Source organism: Phoenix dactylifera, chromosome 12 (assembly GCF_051530095.1).
Source record: "Phoenix dactylifera cultivar Ajwa chromosome 12, Ajwa_hap1_PhDact_Kaust_v1.1, whole genome shotgun sequence".
NCBI classification, from domain to species: Eukaryota; Viridiplantae; Streptophyta; class Magnoliopsida; order Arecales; family Arecaceae; genus Phoenix; species Phoenix dactylifera.
In genome coordinates this window covers 3271021-3297366 of record NC_143201.1, presented here as the reverse complement: position 1 = coordinate 3297366, position 26346 = coordinate 3271021, and the positions used below count along the sequence as shown (strand labels likewise).

The following is a 26346-nucleotide window of genomic DNA, read 5'->3' as shown; positions in this document are numbered from 1 at the left end:
AATCACTCAAGACAACTACATGAGAATTGAAAACAAGTTTGAGATTTCCTAAAGCTAGAACTGGAACAGATCTTCCATCTCCAACATTCAGGAATCTCTCGCTGTTTTCAAATCTCTCATTGACCTGAAGTCCTTGCAATGAATTGCATATATTAAACGGACTTCCAGTATCTAATACCCAGGTTGAATTATCACATATAGAGAAATTACAAGGTGTTATCATATAAATACCTTGATCAGCAACTGATTGCCCTTTTCTCTTGCTTAGCCTGTTCGGGTCAAGTGAGGTAAGGTACTGAGGACAATTCCTCTTCCAATGCCCCTGCTTCTTACAATAGAAGCATTCTGCCTGACTTTGGTCATCCTTAATCCTTTTGGTCTGACTATGCTGAGTTTTCAGCTTTCTATACCAATTATTGAAGTTGGGACTAGTCAACTTGTCATTATCCAATAATGAGCGAAGTGACAAACTTGTGGCCATTTCTACATAAAAGAAAATTTGGCTATTAGTATATGAATTGACTAAATACAGTAGACTTGGACTTTAGTCTAAAGATACTCCCACTATTTTATACAAATTGGTAGCCTCTACCTCCAATTCGAAAAATTACTCCTAATTCTTTAGTGGGCACTAGAACCCAATAGATCGCATATAGGCCCGAGTGTGGCTCGGCTAACCCATATGCACCTATTGGTAGGTTCTAAACCAGTTGCTTCACCAAGCAACTTCTAGTGATAATTTTGCCCTAGGTTCTTCGGCAGGCGTGTGGCGCCTCCACCGAATACCCTAGTTAGGTCCAACCATTAAATGATAGGGTTAAGTCTAATCAACTAATAGACGACCAAGCCCGAGTGTGGCTCGGCTCACCTGACCGCCTATTGAAGGTACACTTAACTCATCATATATTGAATGACAATTCCAATGCTTGATAAGTACCAGGCGTGTCGCGCCTCCAATAATTATCAAAATATTGGACCCATTATCACCCAACTTAATGGGAGGCTATGACCTAGTTATCCCCATAACCATTTCATTTTAAGGACCTAATAATTTTAGAGGATTTCATAATTAGGATAGATGAGAAGATCCGGTTAGTCTAATTTCTCCCACTGACTTCACCAAATCAGATTAGACTCAAACCGGTTAAGGAGACACCTAAATCAGTCAAACTGATTTTCCTTATAGGCATGGGCTAATTCGAATCATTAAGTGATCCAATCAAAATGTGATTGACCATGTCGGCCAGGTAAGTGAGATCGGTGGAAGGGATATGCCATTAACTCGGCAAAGACGAATCAGTGCGAGTAGCTCCCAATTAAAAACCACCGGTCAAAACTGCCAAACTTACCTTAGACACCGACTGGTTAATCAATTTCGATTTGATTACTCAAATGACTCGGGCTACACCTCTGAGCCTAAATCAAGTTCCATCTTGGTCTAATCAAAGACATGGACTTGATCCATCTACAACTATTGTAAATTGATCTAGAATTTTCTTGACCTAATCTAGTTACTACTTAATTAGATTTGATCAATTAATTCTATTTGTCCATGTATGATTCTAACCTTAGGTCTAACCCAATCCTAGGAACTTGATTCAAGCTAACCCATATGCCCAAAGAATTATGCAATGTCAATTAATTGAGTTACAATTCTATTTCATAACACTTAATTCTCAATTAAGTTTAGACTTATGAAAGTTTTGATCATTGCATATTTCTTTTTAATTACATATTAATTACAATCTTTCAGTTCTTAAAACATATTTTCAGATCTGAGTTTTTGTAATTAATCACATGTAATCAGATTAAATTCATGTTTAAGTCATTATATTTAATGTTCATGCATCACATATACATAACAACATGAATTAATACAAACAACATACATCTTATGTATTTGTTTTTTCACTTTTATTTTCAGATCTGATTTGTTCATTAAAATCAGAGATCATATGAATCATAAATTTTATTTAGATCTAATCTAAACAATATTATGATTTCAGATTTATTTATATTACAAATCTTAATACAAACATGCATCATATGCATTCAAAATTTCAGATCTAGTTAATCATGCATAATCAGCAATTAAATCAATCATAAAAAATACTTTAGATCTAATCTAAGCATGCTCATGATTCCAGATTTAATTACAAGAATTAAAACATAAAAGTTTAAACATGAACCTGGCTCTGATACCACTGTAAGTGAAGAGTCTCCACTCCTACATGGGTTCGGTCCTATTAAAAATAGGGTGACACCCATGTATACCTATCAGAGCACGCATCTCTATACGCCTCCGGACGGAGAGCCACGCTTCGTCACACGATCACGCGTGAGAGTTTCCGAAGATCGGTCACAACTCTTTGACCTTTGCTCTGATACCACTGAAAGTGAATCCTAGGTTCTTCGGTGTTAAGCATGCGGATTTTTTTTTTTTTAAAACCATGGCTGAACCTGATCGGGTTGCCTACGTACCCCTTCATAAGGGGGATCAAGCCATACGTAGTTCTTTTTAAGTTTTAAAACGCAGCGGAAAAATCGAATCAAACAATTTAATTCATGCATGCTTACAAGATCAAATCTAGAAATCAGCACCTTAAGAACACATAGGATTATGCCGGAATCGTTTAAACAATTATGCTAAAACTTTCATGCATGATTAACTATCAGATCTGAAACTTAAGAACTCTATTCCAATTAATCTCCGAATATCCATTGAATGGATTCTGGAGATATCTCCGTGAGGAGCCCCAAAAGAGGGTAAAACCTCGGAGAATCAGACCTAGATCTTGACACCATAATAAAAGATTAATGTAGGATTAATACCTTTTATGATGGATGAAACTTGTGGATCTGATCCTCGACTTCGCAGCCACGCACACGAATGGCCTCTACGAGAAGTCCACGCGAAGTTCCTGAAGAGATCCAATCCTGCGGAAGTGCTAGCTTGCGCAGAATTTCTTGAGGCTGAAATTTGATCTTCCAAACACTATCAACTTTTGATCCGCCTTCTTGAAAGAACTTGGAGGAAAGGTTTAAAGGAATTGAAGAGGACTTAGATCTGATCTAAAGACTCTTATCAGGGACCCCTAACACTAATGGCGCGATGGACTTAGAGGAGGAAGAAGTCAGCTAGATTGAATGCAGAATTTTTTCATGCATGAACTAGGGTTCCTCTCTTTTCTTTTCCCTTTTTTCTTCTTCTTTTTCTCTCTTTTTTCCTTGAATTCGACCACCAGATGATGGAGGTCCTTTTAATGTTGCTCTCCTACCTAACTTCATGCCAACCATCCCATATTTGTGGAGGATTTTGTGGGGTTTTGAATTTTGAATTCAAAATTCAAGTTCATGTGCCATTACATGATGAAGCTTGATCTAATCTAAACCATTCATCATGTTGCCACTTCCCTCTTTCAATTTCGAAATTCCCATGCCCCTAATCAGATTAGAGGGTCACGTGGTGATTTTGTGGTGATTAAATTCGAAATTCAACCTTAATTAGAAGTGAGATAAAGATAAGGATGGCATATGTCATGAAGAGAGAGAATTTGATCTTATCCAATTCTTTTCATGAATTTATCTCTCCATTTCGACCCATCTAATGATGAAAGAGGTCCCTGATGTTGCCAAGTGTCCCATGGCACCATTAAATAAATTAAATTAATTTTTAATCATATTAAAAATCAATTTATGGCGCCATGCATGGATATGTGACAAGTGGATTTCAAGATCCGAATAGTTTCAGATCAAACCCATTTAATTTAATTAAATCCTAACAATTAGAATGATCCAATTACCATGGGTTGAACCTAATCCAATTAGGTCAATCCCTAATTAAGCACAAATTTAATCTAATTTAATTTGGTCAATCTAAGTCCTCTTGATTCAGACCTAATCCAATCAGGTCAAAAACCCTGATTGAGCCCAGAATTGAATCTAATTCAATTTGGCTCATCCTTAGTCTAATTACTCAATCCAATTGAGTTCATTAGCAATCTAATTACTAATCAATCCTCTGATAATTACTTTAATTATTTTATAAGATATTTTGCCAATCGAATTGACCAAATTACCCCTGAATGATTCTTAATCATTCATCAGCCTTCTTGATCAATCAGGAATCTTCTATGCGTGTGACCTCATAGGTTCGAACCTAAGCCGGTAGTATAGGAACGACTTCCTACACTAATCGATGTGACCATCTAGCAATGGTACCCGACGTCCGGATAGGCCGAATATATGCGAAGCAAATATTCTGGAACCTTGAACTATGGTTACTGTATAATTCAATCCCTTTGACTCCTAATGCCAGGATGACTTAGAGCTCACTGTCAACCCTATAATTAGTACATCCATTATGTGATTAACTTTAGATATCCCGTGACTCCTCACTGAGATTACCCTGGCCAAGGTTTTGCTAAATTAGTCACAAGACATTATCTCCTGTTTGCAGGAGGGGTCAATTCCATCTTGACTCACAACTGACTACGCAAGTACTTGACTGCACCCAGTGACCTTCCGTCACTGAATTAGAAATTCAGGTAGTCCGGTACCAAAGTACAGTGAGTTGCTTGCTAGTCACAGATTGCGGTCTCAGGTCAGAGGGCCAAACTTATACCCATATCCACTCGGAACATCTCTCGACAGTAGAGCGTTCCGGAATTGGTCACGTTCAGTGAAATGTACTCCTACACTTCACCTGTATGGCATACCAGTGTCTCCACACTCCTTGGTTAAGAGGACAACCAACGTATATGTCACACAACGACCTAATCTCGATAATGTTGTCGTCCTAGTAACAACATATCATTTGGTCGCGAACAAGTTTAAGGACTCAAAGATAAATCCTCCTTTATCATAACATAAGTCCTAAGGACTTCATCATATAAGAGTTCATTTGAAGATGAAATGATGAATAATGCCAAATAATACTTTATTAATTTGTCAATTTATTTACAATATTCAATCATCAATATGCTGACGATTGACATTTAGGATACAATTCCCAACAACTCCCACTTAGCCTAAAGCCAATCGGCACAGTATCTAATACCCATCTTCGACTTGTGTTCGTTGAACTCTTTGATGCCGAGGACTTTGGTAAATGGGTCAGCCAGATTTTCTTTTGTGTCAATCTTCTGAAGATCAATATCACCTCGTTCTATAATCTCTCGAACCAGGTGATAACGTCGCAGAATATGCTTGGTCCGCTGATGTGCTTTAGGTTCCTTTGCCTGAGCTATGGCTCCAGTGTTATCACAAAATATAGGAACTGGACCATCAATGGAAGGTGCCACTCCCAGCTCGGTGATGAACTTGCGCAACCATACGGCTTCCTTGGCTGCATCAGATGCTGCAATGTATTCTGCTTCACATGTAGAATCTGCCACTGTATGCTGCTTGGAACTCTTCCAGCAGATGGCCCCACCCTTAAGAGTGAAGATATATCCCGACACGCTCTTGCTATCATCTTGATCTGACTGAAAACTTGAATCGGTATATCCCTCAAGTTTTAAGTCAGAATCACCGTAGACAAGCCACTGATCTTTAGTATTTCTCAAATACTTAAGGATGGTTTTGACAACCTTCCAGTGGTTGCTACCTGGATCAGACTGGTATCTACTCACTACTCCTAGTGAGTATGCCACGTCTGGTCTAGTACATGTCATGGCATACATTATAGATCCCACTGCCGAAGCATATGGAATTCTATCCATAGTCTCTCTTTCTTGAGAGGTTGTCGGACAATCCCTTTTAGAGAGGTTAATTCCATGGCCCATTGGAAGATAGCCTTTCTTGGAATTAATCATACTGAACCTTTTCAGTATAGTATCAATGTATGTGGATTGGGATAATCCAAGCAATCTTCTAGATCTATCTCTATAGATCTTCATCCCTAGGATGTAAGATGCTTCTCCCAAATCCTTCATGGCAAATTGAGATGATAGCCAAACCTTTATTCCTTGTAATGCAGGAATGTCATTCCCGATTAAAAGAATGTCATCCACATACAAAACAAGAAATATAATAACTGAACCATTTGCCCATTTATAAATGCAAGGTTCCTCTTCATTCTTAATGAAGCCATATGATTTGATCACCTTATCAAATCGTATGTTCCAACTCCGTGAAGCTTGCTTTAATCCATAAATGGATTTTTGAAGCTTGCACACCTTAGACTCATCTGTAGATATAAAACCTTCAGGTTGCATCATATACACCTCTTCTTCTAAATCTCCATTTAGAAAAGCGGTTTTAACATCCATCTGCCAGATTTCATAATCTAAGTGTGCTGCTATCGCAAGCATAATCCGAATGGATTTGAGCATTGCCACAGGAGAAAACGTCTCGTCATAGTCAATACCATAACGTTGACGATATCCCTTGGCAACCAGACGGGCTTTATAGGTCTCTACTTTTCCGTCTGCGCCCCGTTTTCTTTTGAAAATCCACTTACACCCTATGGGTTTAATCCCTTCGGGTGGGTCAACTAATGTCCATACATCATTGACCTTCATGGATTCCATTTCGGATTGCATGGCTCCAAGCCATGCATCAGAGTCATGCCTCTGCATAGCATCCATATAGGTGATCGGATCCTCATTGTTTTCATCAAGTTCGACAGGATCCCCGTCCTGGACCAAGAAACCGTAGTATCTGTCCGGCTGACGTGGTACTCTACCTGATCGCCTTAATGGTGCATCTAAGATGGGTTCTGGATCTGATCTAATCAAATCTGACTCAACTAGTTCAGTAGATGGTGTCGGATCTTCTACATGTTGAACTTCCCTAAGCTCAACATTAGAGCTTTTAGTTCCTTCACTAAGGAATTCTTTCTCTAAGAAAACAGCTCTATTGCTTACGAATAACTTTTGTTCTTCAGCAAAGTAGAAGTAATATCCTTTAGTTTCTTTAGGATAACCAACAAAGAAACATTTGTCAGACTTGGATTCAAGTTTGTCTGTCTTCAAACGTTTGACATATGCTGGACACCCCCAAACCCTAAGGTGAGACAGCATTGGCTTACGTCCAGTCCACATCTCATGTGGTGTTTTATTTACAGACTTACTTGGAACCTTATTTAGAATGTAGCAGGCTGACTCAAGTGCATATCCCCAAAAGGATATGGGCAGACTTGCAAACCCCATCATGGATCGAACCATGTCTAACAGAGTTCGATTTCTTCTTTCTGATACACCGTTATACTGTGGTGTACCAGGAGGAGTCCATTGGGAGAGAATCCCATTCTCTCCTAAATATGTCAAAAACTCATTGGAAAGGTATTCGCCTCCTCGATCTGATCGAAGAGTTTTAATACTCTTTCCAGTTTGTTTTTCTACTTCATTACGATACAATTTGAACATTTCAAATGCTTCAGATTTATGTCTCATTAAATAGACATAACCATACCTAGAAAGGTCGTCTGTAAACGTAATGAAATATGAATACCCACCTCTAGCATCTGTGCTTATTGGCCCACATACATCAGAATGTACAAGGGTCAATAAATCACTGGCTCGTTCACCTTTTCCGGTAAAAGGTGATTTGGTCATCTTACCAAGAAGACATGACTCACAGGTTGTCAATGATTCACAATCATTAACATTGAGGATTCCCTCTTTACTTAACCTGTTCATCCTGTTCTTGTTAATATGACCTAGCCTATGATGCCAAAGGTAGACATCCGTGACATTATCTATTCTAGGACGCTTACTTGACGTGTACATTACATTAACAGGTTCTGATAACAAGTAGATGCCATTGCTCAATTGTCCATTCATTACAGTAACACCATTCATAATGATATCATAAGAATATTTCTTTATTGAAATTTCATAACCGTTCATGGCCAAAAGGCCTACGGAAATTACATTCAATAAGAATGCAGGACAATAGTGACAATCACTCAAGACAACTACATGAGAATTGAAAACAAGTTTGAGATTTCCTAAAGCTAGAACTGGAACAGATCTTCCATCTCCAACATTCAGGAATCTCTCGCTGTTTTCAAATCTCTCATTGACCTGAAGTCCTTGCAATGAATTGCATATATTAAACGGACTTCCAGTATCTAATACCCAGGTTGAATTATCACATATAGAGAAATTACAAGGTGTTATCATATAAATACCTTGATCAGCAACTGATTGCCCTTTTCTCTTGCTTAGCCTGTTCGGGTCAAGTGAGGTAAGGTACTGAGGACAATTCCTCTTCCAATGCCCCTGCTTCTTACAATAGAAGCATTCTGCCTGACTTTGGTCATCCTTAATCCTTTTGGTCTGACTATGCTGAGTTTTCAGCTTTCTATACCAATTATTGAAGTTGGGACTAGTCAACTTGTCATTATCCAATAATGAGCGAAGTGACAAACTTGTGGCCATTTCTACATAAAAGAAAATTTGGCTATTAGTATATGAATTGACTAAATACAGTAGACTTGGACTTTAGTCTAAAGATACTCCCACTATTTTATACAAATTGGTAGCCTCTACCTCCAATTCGAAAAATTACTCCTAATTCTTTAGTGGGCACTAGAACCCAATAGATCGCATATAGGCCCGAGTGTGGCTCGGCTAACCCATATGCACCTATTGGTAGGTTCTAAACCAGTTGCTTCACCAAGCAACTTCTAGTGATAATTTTGCCCTAGGTTCTTCGGCAGGCGTGTGGCGCCTCCACCGAATACCCTAGTTAGGTCCAACCATTAAATGATAGGGTTAAGTCTAATCAACTAATAGACGACCAAGCCCGAGTGTGGCTCGGCTCACCTGACCGCCTATTGAAGGTACACTTAACTCATCATATATTGAATGACAATTCCAATGCTTGATAAGTACCAGGCGTGTCGCGCCTCCAATAATTATCAAAATATTGGACCCATTATCACCCAACTTAATGGGAGGCTATGACCTAGTTATCCCCATAACCATTTCATTTTAAGGACCTAATAATTTTAGAGGATTTCATAATTAGGATAGATGAGAAGATCCGGTTAGTCTAATTTCTCCCACTGACTTCACCAAATCAGATTAGACTCAAACCGGTTAAGGAGACACCTAAAGCAGTCAAACTGATTTTCCTTATAGGCATGGGCTAACTCGAATCATTAAGTGATCCAATCAAAATGTGATTGACCATGTCGGCCAGGTAAGTGAGATCGGTGGAAGGGATATGCCATTAACTCGGCAAAGACGAATCAGTGTGAGTAGCTCCCAATTAAAAACCACCGGTCAAAACTGCCAAACTTACCTTAGACACCGACTGGTTAATCAATTTCGATTTGATTACTCAAATGACTCGGGCTACACCTCTGAGCCTAAATCAAGTTCCATCTTGGTCTAATCAAAGACATGGACTTGATCCATCTACAACTATTGTAAATTGATCTAGAATTTTCTTGACCTAATCTAGTTACTACTTAATTAGATTTGATCAATTAATTCTATTTGTCCATGTATGATTCTAACCTTAGGTCTAACCCAATCCTAGGAACTTGATTCAAGCTAACCCATATGCCCAAAGAATTATGCAATGTCAATTAATTGAGTTACAATTCTATTTCATAACACTTAATTCTCAATTAAGTTTAGACTTATGAAAGTTTTGATCATTGCATATTTCTTTTTAATTACATATTAATTACAATCTTTCAGTTCTTAAAACATATTTTCAGATCTGAGTTTTTGTAATTAATCACATGTAATCAGATTAAATTCATGTTTAAGTCATTATATTTAATGTTCATGCATCACATATACATAACAACATGAATTAATACAAACAACATACATCTTATGTATTTGTTTTTTCACTTTTATTTTCAGATCTGATTTATTCATTAAAATCAGAGATCATATGAATCATAAATTTTATTTAGATCTAATCTAAACAATATTATGATTTCAGATTTATTTATGTTACAAATCTTAATACAAACATGCATCATATGCATTCAAAATTTCAGATCTAGTTAATCATGCATAATCAGCAATTAAATCAATCATAAAAAATACTTTAGATCTAATCTAAGCATGCTCATGATTCCAGATTTAATTACAAGAATTAAAACATAAAAGTTTAAACATGAACCTGGCTCTGATACCACTGTAAGTGAAGAGTCTCCACTCCTACATGGGTTCGGTCCTATTAAAAATAGGGTGACACCCATGTATACCTATCAGAGCACGCATCTCTATACGCCTCCGGACGGAGAGCCACGCTTCGTCACACGATCACGCGTGAGAGTTTCCGAAGATCGGTCACAACTCTTTGACCTTTGCTCTGATACCACTGAAAGTGAATCCTAGGTTCTTCGGTGTTAAGCATGCGGATTTTTTTTTTTTTAAAACCATGGCTAAACCTGATCGGGTTGCCTACGTACCCCTTCATAAGGGGGATCAAGCCATACGTAGTTCTTTTTAAGTTTTAAAACGCAGCGGAAAAATCGAATCAAACAATTTAATTCATGCATGCTTACAAGATCAAATCTAGAAATCAGCACCTTAAGAACACATAGGATTATGCCGGAATCGTTTAAACAATTATGCTAAAACTTTCATGCATGATTAACTATCAGATCTGAAACTTAAGAACTCTATTCCAATTAATCTCCGAATATCCATTGAATGGATTCTGGAGATATCTCCGTGAGGAGCCCCAAAAGAGGGTAAAACCTCGGAGAATCAGACCTAGATCTTGACACCATAATAAAAGATTAATGTAGGATTAATACCTTTTATGATGGATGAAACTTGTGGATCTGATCCTCGACTTCGCAGCCACGCACACGAATGGCCTCTACGAGAAGTCCACGCGAAGTTCCTGAAGAGATCCAATCCTGCGGAAGTGCTAGCTTGCGCAGAATTTCTTGAGGCTGAAATTTGATCTTCCAAACACTATCAACTTTTGATCCGCCTTCTTGGAGGAACTTGGAGGAAAGGTTTAAAGGGATTGAAGAGGACTTAGATCTGATCTAAAGACTCTTATCAGGGACCCCTAACACTAATGGCGCGATGGACTTAGAGGAGGAAGAAGTCAGCTAGATTGAATGCAGAATTTTTTCATGCATGAACTAGGGTTCCTCTCTTTTCTTTTCCCTTTTTTCTTCTTCTTTTTCTCTCTTTTTTCCTTGAATTCGACCACCAGATGATGGAGGTCCTTTTAATGTTGCTCTCCTACCTAACTTCATGCCAACCATCCCATATTTGTGGAGGATTTTGTGGGGTTTTGAATTTTGAATTCAAAATTCAAGTTCATGTGCCATTACATGATGAAGCTTGATCTAATCTAAACCATTCATCATGTTGCCACTTCCCTCTTTCAATTTCGAAATTCCCATGCCCCTAATCAGATTAGAGGGTCACGTGGTGATTTTGTGGTGATTAAATTCGAAATTCAACCTTAATTAGAAGTGAGATAAAGATAAGGATGGCATATGTCATGAAGAGAGAGAATTTGATCTTATCCAATTCTTTTCATGAATTTATCTCTCCATTTCGACCCATCTAATGATGAAAGAGGTCCCTGATGTTGCCAAGTGTCCCATGGCACCATTAAATAAATTAAATTAATTTTTAATCATATTAAAAATTAATTTATGGCGCCATGCATGGATATGTGACAAGTGGATTTCAAGATCCGAATAGTTTCAGATCAAACCCATTTAATTTAATTAAATCCTAACAATTAGAATGATCCAATTACCATGGGTTGAACCTAATCCAATTAGGTCAATCCCTAATTAAGCACAAATTTAATCTAATTTAATTTGGTCAACCTAAGTCCTCTTGATTCAGACCTAATCCAATCAGGTCAAAAACCCTGATTGAGCCCAGAATTGAATCTAATTCAATTTGGCTCATCCTTAGTCTAATTACTCAATCCAATTGAGTTCATTAGCAATCTAATTACTAATCAATCCTCTGATAATTACTTTAATTATTTTATAAGATATTTTGCCAATCGAATTGACCAAATTACCCCTGAATGATTCTTAATCATTCATCAGCCTTCTTGATCAATCAGGAATCTTCTATGCGTGTGACCTCATAGGTTCGAACCTAAGCCGGTAGTATAGGAACGACTTCCTACACTAATCGATGTGACCATCTAGCAATGGTACCCGACGTCCGGATAGGCCGAATATATGCGAAGCAAATATTCTGGAACCTTGAACTATGGTTACTGTATAATTCAATCCCTTTGACTCCTAATGCCAGGATGACTTAGAGCTCACTGTCAACCCTATAATTAGTACATCCATTATGTGATTAACTTTAGATATCCCGTGACTCCTCACTGAGATTACCCTGGCCAAGATTTTGCTAAATTAGTCACAAGACATTATCTCCTGTTTGCAGGAGGGGTCAATTCCATCTTGACTCACAACTGACTACGCAAGTACTTGACTGCACCCAGTGACCTTCCGTCACTGAATTAGAAATTCAGGTAGTCCGGTACCAAAGTACAGTGAGTTGCTTGCTAGTCACAGATTGCGGTCTCAGGTCAGAGGGCCAAACTTATACCCATATCCACTCGGAACATCTCTCGACAGTAGAGCGTTCCGGAATTGGTCACGTTCAGTGAAATGTACTCCTACACTTCACCTGTATGGCATACCAGTGTCTCCACACTCCTTGGTTAACAGGACAACCAACGTATATGTCACACAACGACCTAATCTCGATAATGTTGTCGTCCTAGTAACAACATATCATTTGGTCGCGAACAAGTTTAAGGACTCAAAGATAAATCCTCCTTTATCATGACATAAGTCCTAAGGACTTCATCATATAAGAGTTCATTTGAAGATGAAATGATGAATAATGCCAAATAATACTTTATTAATTTGTCAATTTATTTACAATATTCAATCATCAATATGCTGACGATTGACATTTAGGATACAATTCCCAACAATATATATATATATATATAAAAGTTAAAAACATAATTCTGCACAGTCTAGCCTCTACTACTGGTTTATCATATGCAATTCTGTAAGTGCACATTTAAAATTTTATCATCGAATGACTAACTAAAGCTTATGATTAACTTGAGATTGCTTACAGAAAAAATGAAAATACCAGAATTACAAAGTCGGTGATGATGTCTCCACTATATCAGGTGGCACATTATCTGCAGAGAAAATTTAATGATCTCATTAACTGATGCTATTATAGAAATAGAAAGAGTGAAAATGATACAGAAGTTGTTAACAAGGTCATTACTACCATTTGGTATGCCTGTAGAAAGCATGCGATCTATGTTATCGATGCGCCTCTGTATTGACTTCAAGAGCAAGTTCAATGCTGAAACTCTCTTACGGATGGAGGAGATCTTGGTTGCATGTTGCATAATAAATGGCAAGGGTGCATCTTCTAATAGCTTATCTAGTTCTGCAATAACAACATAATATAGGATGACTATAAAAAAGCCAACAAATGTGCACGGGCCAATGCATGTTAGATACCAACGCGAAAGAAAAAGAATAATGTTTGAGTACAGCTGCTCAAAATAGCTTAGATTGCATTATTTTATTCAGACAATATGTAGCTAATTTAAAGGAAAAGGACTAAAGTCAAATTGTGTTATGTAGATTTCAACAGATGAGGTATGATCTATGCCTGAGTGAGGGTTTAAGGCACAAGCCTTGGGCAGGACTCTCCATGAATATTGGTGCTATAGGATATGCAAAATACTTGTGTATATGTTCTAAAGGAGAACTTAAGTGTAAAAAAGTATCAAAATAATAGTAAAATAAATGATATAACTTTTACAGAAAAATAACTTAGGATATATTGGGCTGTTTGGACACATCTTCCACATGCATGTGATGTCCTGCCAATGATTGGGAAGGAAGTAGAAGATAGGTTAGGGAGAGGGCAAAGCATATAAATCAGGGGAGGGAACAAGTCCTGCAAACCAAAACTTTTGGGATGCAGGAAAAGACCTTTTTGGTTGAAATCCAGCACCCATAAATTCTTGGGTGGGTAGGATCCATTGCCTGCCCAGATCCCACAAGTTTCTCCCTCTCCTTGACTCTTCCTCAACCTTTTCCACCCGGTTGGGCATACCACATAGACATGGGAATGAAGCATCTAAGCAACTCCTAGATTAGAGGGAAGACAGAAGATTTACATGAGCATAAACATATTAACAAAAGAAGAGAAGTGACAGGAAACAAAAACACAACGAAGAGTCAAAGATGAAATTATATCTGACATTCTTAGAATAGCACATAATTGATGTCAATTTTTTTTGGTGCAGAAGCCTGCAATATCTATTTCACTTTTCACTATTTATTCATAATTCAAAACTAGAGAGAAGGCAGTCTCTGAGGTCTTTAAATGTGCTCTGACGAAGGAATGCGCATAAATAATACAAGCAAGAACTACTAAATTTGTTTTTGAAAGCATAAGCATATCCATAACCATCTAGCCTTTTCCCTACTGTTTAGAGCCAGCTTCAGGGATCCTAATTCATCAAGTATTCCTATTTAGGGCCATGTTTGATGTTATTGGAAGTATCTTTATATCCTTCTTCACAATCTCTATCTATGTTATCTCAAGTTTACCCCCCCCCCCCCCCACCCTTTTTTTAACAACCTTCAACATACTAAAGTACCTCTCCTTGCTAAAGCCTCCTCGAATTTTCGGCCATACCATCTCAATCGCTTTACCATCACTTTGTTACGAATTTGTACAACTTCTATGTCTCCTCCAATATATTCATTTCTTAATCCTTCCTTCCAACTTTCACCATATATCCATCTTTCACCATATATTCATCTTAACAATCGCATTTCTACCACAATCAACTTGTTTTCATGTACTTCTTTTATTGCCTAACACCCGAAGCTATCCTGCGGTCTTTATCGTAGTTCTATTAAATTTTTTCTCAAGTCTCCAAGGTATGCACTTATCGCATAATATTCCAGATACATCTCCACTTCATCCAACCACCTTCAATCCTATTATATACATCTTCAACTATCTCCCATCTATTTTGCATAATTGATCCTAAATAACAAAACCAATCACTATTTGGTATCTCTCGTCCATCACTCTTAATTGTTATTACATTTTCATGTCTATTCTCACTAAATCTACATTCCATCTACTCTATCTTTGTTCTACATAGAATGAGATAGACTCAGACGTACTAAGGGATATTGCATGGTCTGAAAGGAAATGGTTGAAAATTGCTTGGCAACTACTAAATAAGAATATGACTACTGTCGATCCGGGATTGCATGGTTAAAAATACTTTTGTATTGCTATTGAAGGAGCATTGGCTGCATCCAAGGAATTGAATGCCAGCAACACAGGCTTCATGTGCCTAAACCAAGGCCAACTAATCTAGTGTCTTAAACATAGTGACCACCTAAAGAAAAAAGTTAGACAAACTTGTTTCGCAACTAAGTACTTTTGAATAATAGGACAGTTACTATATAGAGAACTAAACAAGATATAGAATATGTAGTTGGAAGGTTAGGCAATATACTAAAACCTCAACAAAGAATGTTTGACTATTTCAGAAAGAATACTTTAATAACTCACAGGAATCATAGGTTATTTCTTGTATTATTTCATGAGAGTGCTCATTTACATTTAGGTTCATGAAAACATCCAAGTTGATTTCATTATTTAGTGCCCCGAATGCAGCCAATGTCCGTTCTATGGTCAATCCTGGAACTCTCTTAACTAGGTTGTGCGATCCCTACTTACATACACATTTGCCCTAACAGCTATCTTATTATCCAATAATTATTTGAGCAATCCCCACCCCTTCCTCCCAAATCATGCAATATTTGTTAGTACCTCCACTTTTGCCGTTGCTCTCCTAGTGCATGAAGCTAAAGAAGATGAACTAATACCCCACCTCTTGCTAAAGGATGTTATTTTATTATTAGATGGGATATTTATAAGATAAAAGTTCGACACACTTGCATTAGCTTCACTCAAATGGAAACCCTCAAATGGAAACCATATCATAAAGGAGTGGTGGACCCCTCAAAGGCATGATTTGATGATGTTGCCTTTTCATTTAAGACCAAACATATGGATTAATTTCAAGTTATCTGATCTGGCATTAGAATTGTCATACTTAGAGCCATCATCATTCATCATGTTGGTATTTCCATGCTTCCCAACTGTTGTGCTCTTTCCACATAAAATCTTGAACCGAAAATGCCTTGTACATACAAAAAAGCATACTTAGAATTTTCCATATATTAAAAAAAAGCTTAAAACTTCGAGATGTTGGATAGTTTAATTAAAGTTACGAATTAACATGAGTGACTACATATAGTTACTGCAAATACCATAAACCAAGCTTTGGTGATCTCATAGTTGGTACGTTTTTTAACAAAATCTCAACCCTTCCACTTCTGCTTGTGAGCCACTGTAGTGGAAACCTCAACTTCAAAGTTTTTAACTGATTCTTTAACTTTTTCTTATCAGAAATATTCCATGTTTCCTGGATAAAGACTGGGACTTTCACCTTCCAACTCTCTTCTGTAAATTGTCTGCCTCCATAATTATCCAAAAGGAACTGATCCTTCAATATTCTTATCGACTGTTCTTCTAGTAGATCCATCCAATTAGCCAATCAACTTTTAGGGATCATTGGTGCACTTCTACTAGATAGCAAATCTCTATATTGCTCTAGGATGATCATTTCCTAAGGGCAATTAAAATTTGTTGCCATGCTTAAAGATTTGCAAACGAAAAGAACATAGAGTGAGAACAATAACTTTCTGGGATAAAAAAATCTTCTTGAAACTTAGGGAAAACAATAGATAAAAACTTTATGCCTAAATGGTAATGAATCAGATCTTTGATGCAAGAAAATATGTATACCAACATTAATTGAAAACCAGATAAAATTAGTCAAAATATTTCTAACTAGTTTTATGAATACATCAAAAAAAATTTCAATGACATAGATCAATTTGAATATGATACTATAAACCTAACATAGAATTAGGCACAAATAATCATGAAGTCATTGTTATGGTGAATTTGGAATGAATCTAAATGATTGTAGGTAACCAGTAGAAAGATTGTAGCCGTGTGTTAACTTTATAAAATTACAATTTGAAATTCAATCCATGCCTCCAAAGGAAGTAAAAAAATAATAAATTTTATAAAACTTATATGAAGATTGTGTGGATTTATCTCATCTCATCTTTCATGCTCAATTTCTGGTGCTCAGTATATGGGAGAAGATAGTGGAATGATTCCATTACCGACACACCACTTTCTCCCATTCCATCGAGCATTCTAGCATTGACATCATACTCCCTTTCTCTACAAGCATAGCTCAAACAAATCACACAAAAAAAAATAAAGAGAGGTAGGGTACCTCGCTAGGATTTTGGGAAGATAGAGGTTGAAGCCACAGTGGGGAATCAAGCAGACACCATGAAAGATGCAGCTATAGCCAACAACGGAGTACAATAAAGGAAGCTAATCAAGAGATGTAGCATAATGAAGATCAGCGGAAGAACCCCACCACTTTAAACGATGACAATTGCTACCGATTTCTGGTACTGCATACCAAAGGGAGGAGCCTGACAACATCAGAAGGTGGCACTAGCATTGAGATCGTTGTGGGCAAAAAGGGTGTAAGATGCTTGGGAAAGAGAGGAAGAGGAGGGGTTAGGGTCAAAGACAATGGAGGAAATTTTCGAGGGCACTGACCAAAATAGGCAAAGAAAAGCATAAAACATGGCATAAGCCCATACTAGGGTTCATATGGAATATTTATGCCAAGTAAAATGGGCATAGGAGGCTTGGCCAGGAACAACCTATTCTAGTCTATCCTAGTTTGTAAAAAGTGTTTGGCTGGAATAAGTCCAGGCTCTAGGTCTTCCACTCCAACTATACAATCCCAAAGGTCATTGGAACCTTAAAGAGAAATAGTTTTCTATCATTTTAAACAAAATAATAATGCACGTTTTTGCTCCTTTTAAAGATCAGTCAAGAGTGTATTTTTTTAAATAACTTTGCAAAATTCATTTTTCTAAAATTCTTAGTCTAATTACAAAGTTTAGATAAGAAATACACATATTGGAACATTTTAACAAATAATATCCTTCAATATCTCCTTTCATACAATATGCAGATATATGAAATAATTAAATTATTTTTTCTCACCATCCATTATCTCCTTTTTTTAACCTTATGCTAGATAGGTTACTTAAACACTTGCATCTAGTTCCTAGAATCATATTGGATATGAAAATAAATTGGAAACTTGTCAAACATTTGAATACAAATGTAAGGTTTTTAATGTAGTTCTTAAAACTTAGTAGAGAGTTGGACTCTGGACTCCAACAATGAGTTCAACCCTCAATTAGAAATGTTTAAAAAGAGCTTTTGTTTTTTTCAAAGATTGGTCAGGAATAATTTTGTAAAATGTCATTTTCTAATACCCTTAAGCTAATTACAAAGTTTAAATGAGAAATATGCATACTGACTTTAATTTAAAAAAACACTTTTTAATGCTTCCTTTTATACAACTTTATATATATGTGTGAACTCTTGTCAAACAGGCATTTGCAAAGGACACCTTCTAGTTCTAAGTGACTAGGGGATAGGCATTCGCAATATGATTTAGTTAGAATTATTTTTTTCTAAGTATCCCGTTATCTCTTTCGTTCTCTTGCTAATTATGTTATCTGGATATTAGAAATCTTATAGTCCATGTTGGATACACATCCAAATTGGATAAGCATCAGTTACTTGTATACATATCAATTTTTTATTAATTGCAGTTTCTAGAAATTAGTAGAGGACTACACTCCAACAACGAGTTCGACATACAAGATTAATGTTTAAAATGGTCTTTTCTTCCTTTTGAAGATTGTTCAATAGTTCACATACTAAATAATTTTGTGAAATGTCATTTTTACAAAGTTCTCAAGCTAATTAGAAGGTTTAGATAAGAAACATACATATTAAAAGACCTTCATAAATAGAATATTTTAATGTTCCATGATGTCAAATGTTTAAGTATATTTGATTTAGGTTTTTTTTTTACCTAAATATTTGTCTTCTTTTTTTCTTGCAAAGTTAGATACTCGAACACGTGTCCAAATCCAATTCTTGTATCAGTGTCCACGCAATAGAAAAAAAATACCAAAAAGCTAAATCTTTGACAAAGCATAGAACATATCCAAATCAATGATAGAACGAGAACTAATTCAACTATCTCAACCCTTAAATTGGAGAAAAATTATTTGCAACAGGAAAAAGAGTGCACGCTCCAAACAAATGAGAAGCATTCTGTACACCAAATTCCTGAGAACTCAACTCGTAACACCAACGAAATCCATGGTCTTTTCCCATTCAATCTCAGAACAGATCCTCAAAAACTCCATACAAATTAATAAAGAGGAAAACTGATTCTTTTACGAAAAAAAAAAACAAATAAACAGCAACTACAGATCCATATGTAGCACATCAGCAGAACGTTTTTCCATTCTCGAAATGAAACACAATGTCAATCAAAATCTAGAATTCTCCCATCAAAATCTGACAACAAAACCTCCAAAATCCTTAAAATTCGACTAAAAAAGCAATTTTGATTCCAGAACCAGAAAGAATAGTGCATCAACATCTCATAACGTCCAAATTCCGTTAAAACCTAGATTCGGAAAAATAGAGATTGAAGAAGAAAACAAAGCTATATCTCATTTCGAGGAAGGCTCAAAAGAGAAAAAAGAGAAGAATTGCCTCCGGCGAAACGATCGAGGGAGAGAATGAGCTCGTCCTGGCTCCGAGCCGCGCCCTCCGCTCTGGCATCGAACTCCCTCATCACACTCCCCAGCGTCGAGGAGATCGCCCTAGCTAGGGCCTCGCATCCTTCCCTAGGGTGCCCGGACTCCTCCGCGCCGGCTGCTACCGCCGCCGCATCTCCTCCCGTCGCGAGACGCTCCGACAAGCCGTCGGCGGACGGTAGGTCTCCGTCGTCCATGGAGTGCACTTCCCATCAAGTGACAGCGGAACTGCAGCGGTGGAACACCTGGGTAAGTTGAGCTGTGGCGAATCCGATGGAGTAGATGATGATACTAGTTGTGATCCTGGCCGTTCAATCCATGGTTTCTTTAGGGGCTCGTTTGGTTCGCGGGAAGTATTTTCCCTTCTAGGAATATGATTCTTGGGAATTAGATTCCTAGGAAGAGGATACCTAGGAAAGTACTTTTGGCATGTTTGGTTAACCATGGAAAAGTGACAAATTTCCAAAGTGCTTATGTTTGGTTGACCATCCACTTTCCTGGGAAAGTTATGTATAATTCCTATTATGCCCTTAATAAAAATTAGATCTTTAATGCCTCTTTAATGCTTCTTTAATGCTGAAGGGTCTTTTTGGGAAAAAATAAAAAAGGAGTAATTCCCACCTCATGGGAAAGTAACTTTCCCATGTTTCTCATGGGAAAGACTTTCCCATGAAATGTGGGAATCATATTTCCATGGGAAAGTAACTTTCCCATCTCTCTCCTTTGAAAACTCCAACCAAACAAGAGGTATTTCATTACTTTCCCGTTGACTACACTTTTCCCCCTCCTTTTCCTGCGAACCAAACGAGCCCTAGAAGGCCACCGCTTAAATTGGGGTTTGACAGACGGTTCTTAGAGGGTACGTGGGAACAGCTAGCTATCTTTGGCCTAATTTTTGCTGGGGTTAAGAAGAATTACTATCTAATACATAAAAATTCGACTAAGTCATCAATTACTTTCGAATCCATAATTAGGTCTAAGTACCTAGTTTTACATTAGGTTTGGGTTGTATGTTAAGGTTTGGACTGTATGTTAGGTTTAGATTTATAGCCAACGGTAGTCAAAGGACACTGACGATGTAAACCTCATCATCAATACCAAATATTAGTTGGCATCATTGAAAGAAAACCTAGAACAAAAGACAGTAGATTTCAAAAGGGATCAAGAATAGAGATGTCTGATGTTGAATCATTAATAAAATCATTTTTAAGCTTTTCATCAATCTCTCGAGTGTTATGAGGCTACTTGGGAGACCATATTGCAAGGTTGTGATTCAGAAAAAGATTTTGGCGAGAAGCCAAAGTAATTCTATCAATGTTTTGTGAATATTGGATGTGGAAGGTTGAAGGTTTAGGAGGAAAAAGAGGATTGAGGCTTTTTAATTCACTTTCCTAGCACACTTGGTTTTCTTTTGATATGTTCTAAAGCTAGGAGCGGCAAACGATTTTCTTCCCATGTCAGCTTGTAGATTTCTTTTTTCTTGATTTTTCTTTATCTTACTCAAGTTCGAGGGTCTTGGGTTTTGACACATAATCGCAAATCTCCATCTCAAAGTTTTTATCCACAAATATCACATACTAGCAGGGTGTTATAAGAGTGATTGGTGATGGAGAGGGGGCGAAGCAATGAGGCTTGGATGGTTGCAAAAATGGAATGGAAAGACGAGGACCTCCATTATTGGCTGCTTAGAAGCTCAAATGCAGGGTAGAAGAGGATCTAAAAATTGGTTTTGATAGAATTCTAGATATAGAGATGAGAAAGCTGGATGGAAAATTAAAAAGCTGCAAGGATCTCATTCTCGCACCGCACCAAGCATCACAAGGTGTAGGAGAGGGTGGATAAAGAAATTTGCAATCAATGCTTTTCTCCCTGTAAAACACGTAACTGGAACGGACACAGACGGTCATTCCTTTTCTCCTTGCATGGCTTGTGAACTTCAGCAGATGTACTCTATTATTACCATCACAAAAATGGTCCACCCGATCACTAACATTTTAAGGCGCCTTTAATTTAGCCTGGTACAATGTAAGTAGGAAATTAATTCTACTAATAATTTTTGAAGCCTGCGTTGGTACGGTGCCAAAGACCACCTTAGTCCCACATCGGGAGTGGAGAAACCAGCGATGGGCGACCGCTGGTACAAGAGGAGATGGCGGTGTAGAGGAACCATCAGTCGGGCAAGAAAGCTCTGGGCAAGTGCTTTTATGCTCAAGTCTCTGAGTAAGACTCTAAATTTTTATTTATTTATTTTTGAATTAGACTCTAAAACCTCCCTATCCCTCCCTTTCTTTCTTACAACATTTTTCTTGCATTTCTCCACCTAAACCGTGCTCACAAAGAAAACCTCCGTCTCAAGATGATGGGTGATGCAGGACGACTGCAGGAAAGAGAGGAAAGAGGGAGGAAACTGGTTGACCTGACACCGGTGTACACAACAATGGGTCTCCAGAGGATCGATGATTGGGAAGTGCCTCAGGTAGAGTGATCTCAATTCACTTTCCTAGCACACTTGGTTTTCTTTTGATATGTTCTAAAGCTAGGAGCGGCAAACGATTTTCTTCCCATGTCAGCTTGTAGATTTCTTTTTTCTTGATTTTTCTTTATCTTACTCAAGTTCGAGGGTCTTGGGTTTTGACACATAATCGCAAATCTCCATCTCAATGTTTTTATCCACAAATATCACATACTAGCAGGGTGTTATAAGAGTGATTGGTGATGGAGAGGGGGCGAAGCAATGAGGCTTGGATGGTTGCAAAAATGGAATGGAAAGACGAGGACCTCCATTATTGGCCGCTTAGAAGCTCAAATGCAGGGTAGAAGAGGATCTAAAAATTGGTTTTGATAGAATTCTAGATATAGAGATGAGAAAGCTGGATGGAAAATTAAAAAGCTGCAAGGATCTCATTCTCGCACCGCACCAAGCATCACAAGGTGTAGGAGAGGGTGGATAAAGAAATTTGCAATCAATGCTTTTCTCCCTGTAAAACACGTAACTGGAACGGACACAGACGGTCATTCCTTTTCTCCTTGCATGGCTTGTGAACTTCAGCAGATGTACTCTATTATTACCATCACAAAAATGGTCCACCCGGTCACTAACATTTTAAGGCGCCTTTAATTTAGCCTGGTACAATATAAGTAGGAAATTAATTCTACTAATAATTTTTGAAGCCTGCGTTGGTACGGTGCCAAAGACCACCTTAGTCCCACATCGGGAGTGGAGAAACCAGCGATGGGCGACCGCTGGTACAAGAGGAGATGGCGGTGTAGAGGAACCATCATTCGGGCAAGAAAGCTCTGGGCAAGTGCTTTTATGCTCAAGTCTCTGAGTAAGACTCTAAATTTTTATTTATTTATTTTTGAATTAGACTCTAAAACCTCCCTATCCCTCTCTTTCTTTCTTACAACATTTTTCTTGCATTTCTCCACCTAAACCGTGCTCACAAAGAAAACCTCCGTCTCAAGATGATGGGTGATGCAGGACGACTGCAGGAAAGAGAGGAAAGAGGGAGGAAACTGGTTGACCTGACACCGGTGTACACAACAATGGGTCTCCAGAGGATCGATGATTGGGAAGTGCCTCAGGTAGAGTGATCTCAATTCACTTTCCTAGCACACTTGGTTTTCTTTTGATATGTTCTAAAGCTAGGAGCGGCAAATGATTTTCTTCCCATGTCAGCTTGTAGATTTCTTTTTTCTTGATTTTTCTTTATCTTACTCAAGTTCGAGGGTCTTGGGTTTTGACACATAATCGCAAATCTCCATCTCAAAGTTTTTATCCACAAATATCACATACTAGCAGGGTGTTATAAGAGTGATTGGTGATGGAGAGGGGGCGAAGCAATGAGGCTTGGATGGTTGCAAAAATGGAATGGAAAGACGAGGACCTCCATTATTGGCTGCTTAGAAGCTCAAATGCAGGGTAGAAGAGGATCTAAAAATTGGTTTTGATAGAATTCTAGATATAGAGATGAGAAAGCTGGATGGAAAATTAAAAAGCTGCAAGGATCTCATTCTCGCACCGCACCAAGCATCACAAGGTGTAGGAGAGGGTGGATAAAGAAATTTGCAATCAATGCTTTTCTCCCTGTAAAACACGTAACTGGAACGGACACAGACGGTCATTCCTTTTCTCCTTGCAGGGCTTGTGAACTTCAGCAGATGTACTCTATTATTACCATCACAAAAATGGTCCACCCGGTCACTAACATTTTAAGGCGCCTTTAATTTAGCCTGGTACAATGTAAGTAGGAAATTAATTCTACTAATAATTTTTGAAGCCTGCGTTGGTACGGTGCCAAAGACCACCTTAGTCCCACATCGGGAGTGGAGAAACCAGCGATGGGCGACCGCTGGTACAAGAGGAGATGGCGGTGTAGAGGAACCATCATTCGGGCAAGAAAGCTCTGGGCAAGAGCTTTTATGCTCAAGTCTCTGAGTAAGACTCTAAATTTTTATTTATTTATTTTTGAATTAGACTCTAAAACCTCCCTATCCCTCTCTTTCTTTCTTACAACATTTTTCTTGCATTTCTCCACCTAAACCGTGCTCACAAAGAAAACCTCCGTCTCAAGATGATGGGTGATGCAGGACGACTGCAGGAAAGAGAGGAAAGAGGGAGGAAACTGGTTGACCTGACACCGGTGTACACAACAATGGGTCTCCAGAGGATCGATGATTGGGAAGTGCCTCAGGTAGAGTGATCTCAATTCACTTTCCTAGCACACTTGGTTTTCTTTTGATATGTTCTAAAGCTAGGAGCGGCAACCGATTTTCTTCCCATGTCATCTTGTAGATTTCTTTTTTCTTGATTTTTCTTTATCTTACTCATGTTCGAGGGTCTTGGGTTTTGACACATAATCGCAAATCTCCATCTCAATGTTTTTATCCACAAATATCACATACTAGCAGGGTGTTATAAGAGTGATTGGTGATGGAGAGGGGGCGAAGCAATGAGGCTTGGATGGTTGCAAAAATGGAATGGAAAGACGAGGACCTCCATTATTGGCTGCTTAGAAGCTCAAATGCAGGGTAGAAGAGGATCTAAAAATTGGTTTTGATAGAATTCTAGATATAGAGATGAGAAAGCTGGATGGAAAATTAAAAAGCTGCAAGGATCTCATTCTCGCACCGCACCAAGCATCACAAGGTGTAGGAGAGGGTGGATAAAGAAATTTGCAATTAATGCTTTTCTCCCTGTAAAACACGTAACTGGAACGGACACAGACGGTCATTCCTTTTCTCCTTGCATGGCTTGTGAACTTCAGCAGATGTACTCTATTATTACCATCACAAAAATGGTCCACCCGGTCACTAACATTTTAAGGCGCCTTTAATTTAGCCAGGTACAATGTAAGTAGGAAATTAATTCTACTAATAATTTTTGAAGCCTGCGTTGGTACGGTGCCAAAGACCACCTTAGTCCCACATCGGGAGTGGAGAAACCAGCGATGGGCGACCGCTGGTACAAGAGGAGATGGCGGTGTAGAGGAACCATCATTCGGGCAAGAAAGCTCTGGGCAAGTGCTTTTATGCTCAAGTCTCTGAGTAAGACTCTAAATTTTTATTTATTTATTTTTGAATTAGACTCTAAAACCTCCCTATCCCTCTCTTTCTTTCTTACAACATTTTTCTTGCATTTCTCCACCTAAACCGTGCTCACAAAGAAAACCTCCGTCTCAAGATGATGGGTGATGCAGGACGACTGCAGGAAAGAGAGGAAAGAGGGAGGAAACTGGTTGACCAGACACCGGTGTACACAACAATGGGTCTCCAGAGGATCGATGATTGGGAAGTGCCTCAGGTAGAGTGATCTCAATTCACTTTCCTAGCACACTTGGTTTTCTTTTGATATGTTCTAAAGCTAGGAGCGGCAAATGATTTTCTTCCCATGTCAGCTTGTAGATTTCTTTTTTCTTGATTTTTCTTTATCTTACTCAAGTTCGAGGGTCTTGGGTTTTGACACATAATCGCAAATCTCCATCTCAAAGTTTTTATCCACAAATATCACATACTAGCAGGGTGTTATAAGAGTGATTGGTGATGGAGAGGGGGCGAAGCAATGAGGCTTGGATGGTTGCAAAAATGGAATGGAAAGACGAGGACCTCCATTATTGGCTGCTTAGAAGCTCAAATGCAGGGTAGAAGAGGATCTAAAAATTGGTTTTGATAGAATTCTAGATATAGAGATGAGAAAGCTGGATGGAAAATTAAAAAGCTGCAAGGATCTCATTCTCGCACCGCACCAAGCATCACAAGGTGTAGGAGAGGGTGGATAAAGAAATTTGCAATCAATGCTTTTCTCCCTGTAAAACACGTAACTGGAACGGACACAGACGGTCATTCCTTTTCTCCTTGCATGGCTTGTGAACTTCAGCAGATGTACTCTATTATTACCATCACAAAAATGGTCCACCCGGTCACTAACATTTTAAGGCGCCTTTAATTTAGCCTGGTACAATGTAAGTAGGAAATTAATTCTACTAATAATTTTTGAAGCCTGCGTTGGTACGGTGCCAAAGACCACCTTAGTCCCACATCGGGAGTGGAGAAAC

The 26346-nt window shown here is 38.1% G+C and overlaps 1 protein-coding gene across 13 annotated transcripts in view; it reads right to left on the bottom strand.

Moving 5' to 3' along the window:
- Positions 1 to 26346, bottom strand: part of LOC103695503 (uncharacterized) — a 67657-nt gene that overhangs the window by 17388 nt on the left and 23923 nt on the right. For 7 of the 13 annotated variants that reach the window (XR_016398111.1, XM_089926722.1, XM_089926720.1 and 4 more), the window contains exons 3-5: positions 19749 to 20020; positions 13239 to 13403; positions 13092 to 13143 (exon numbers count right to left, since the gene is read on the bottom strand). Coding sequence is in view for 12 of the 13 variants with exons in the window: in XM_089926722.1 (XP_089782848.1) it covers positions 13097 to 13143; positions 13239 to 13403; positions 19749 to 19989 (453 nt within the window). In the remaining variant the exon portion in view is untranslated. Of the gene's footprint in view, positions 1 to 10078; positions 13144 to 13238; positions 13404 to 19748; positions 20021 to 26346 lie in introns of those variants that run through there. The other 6 variants (XM_089926711.1, XM_089926712.1, XM_089926716.1 and 3 more) reach the window with 2 other exon arrangements.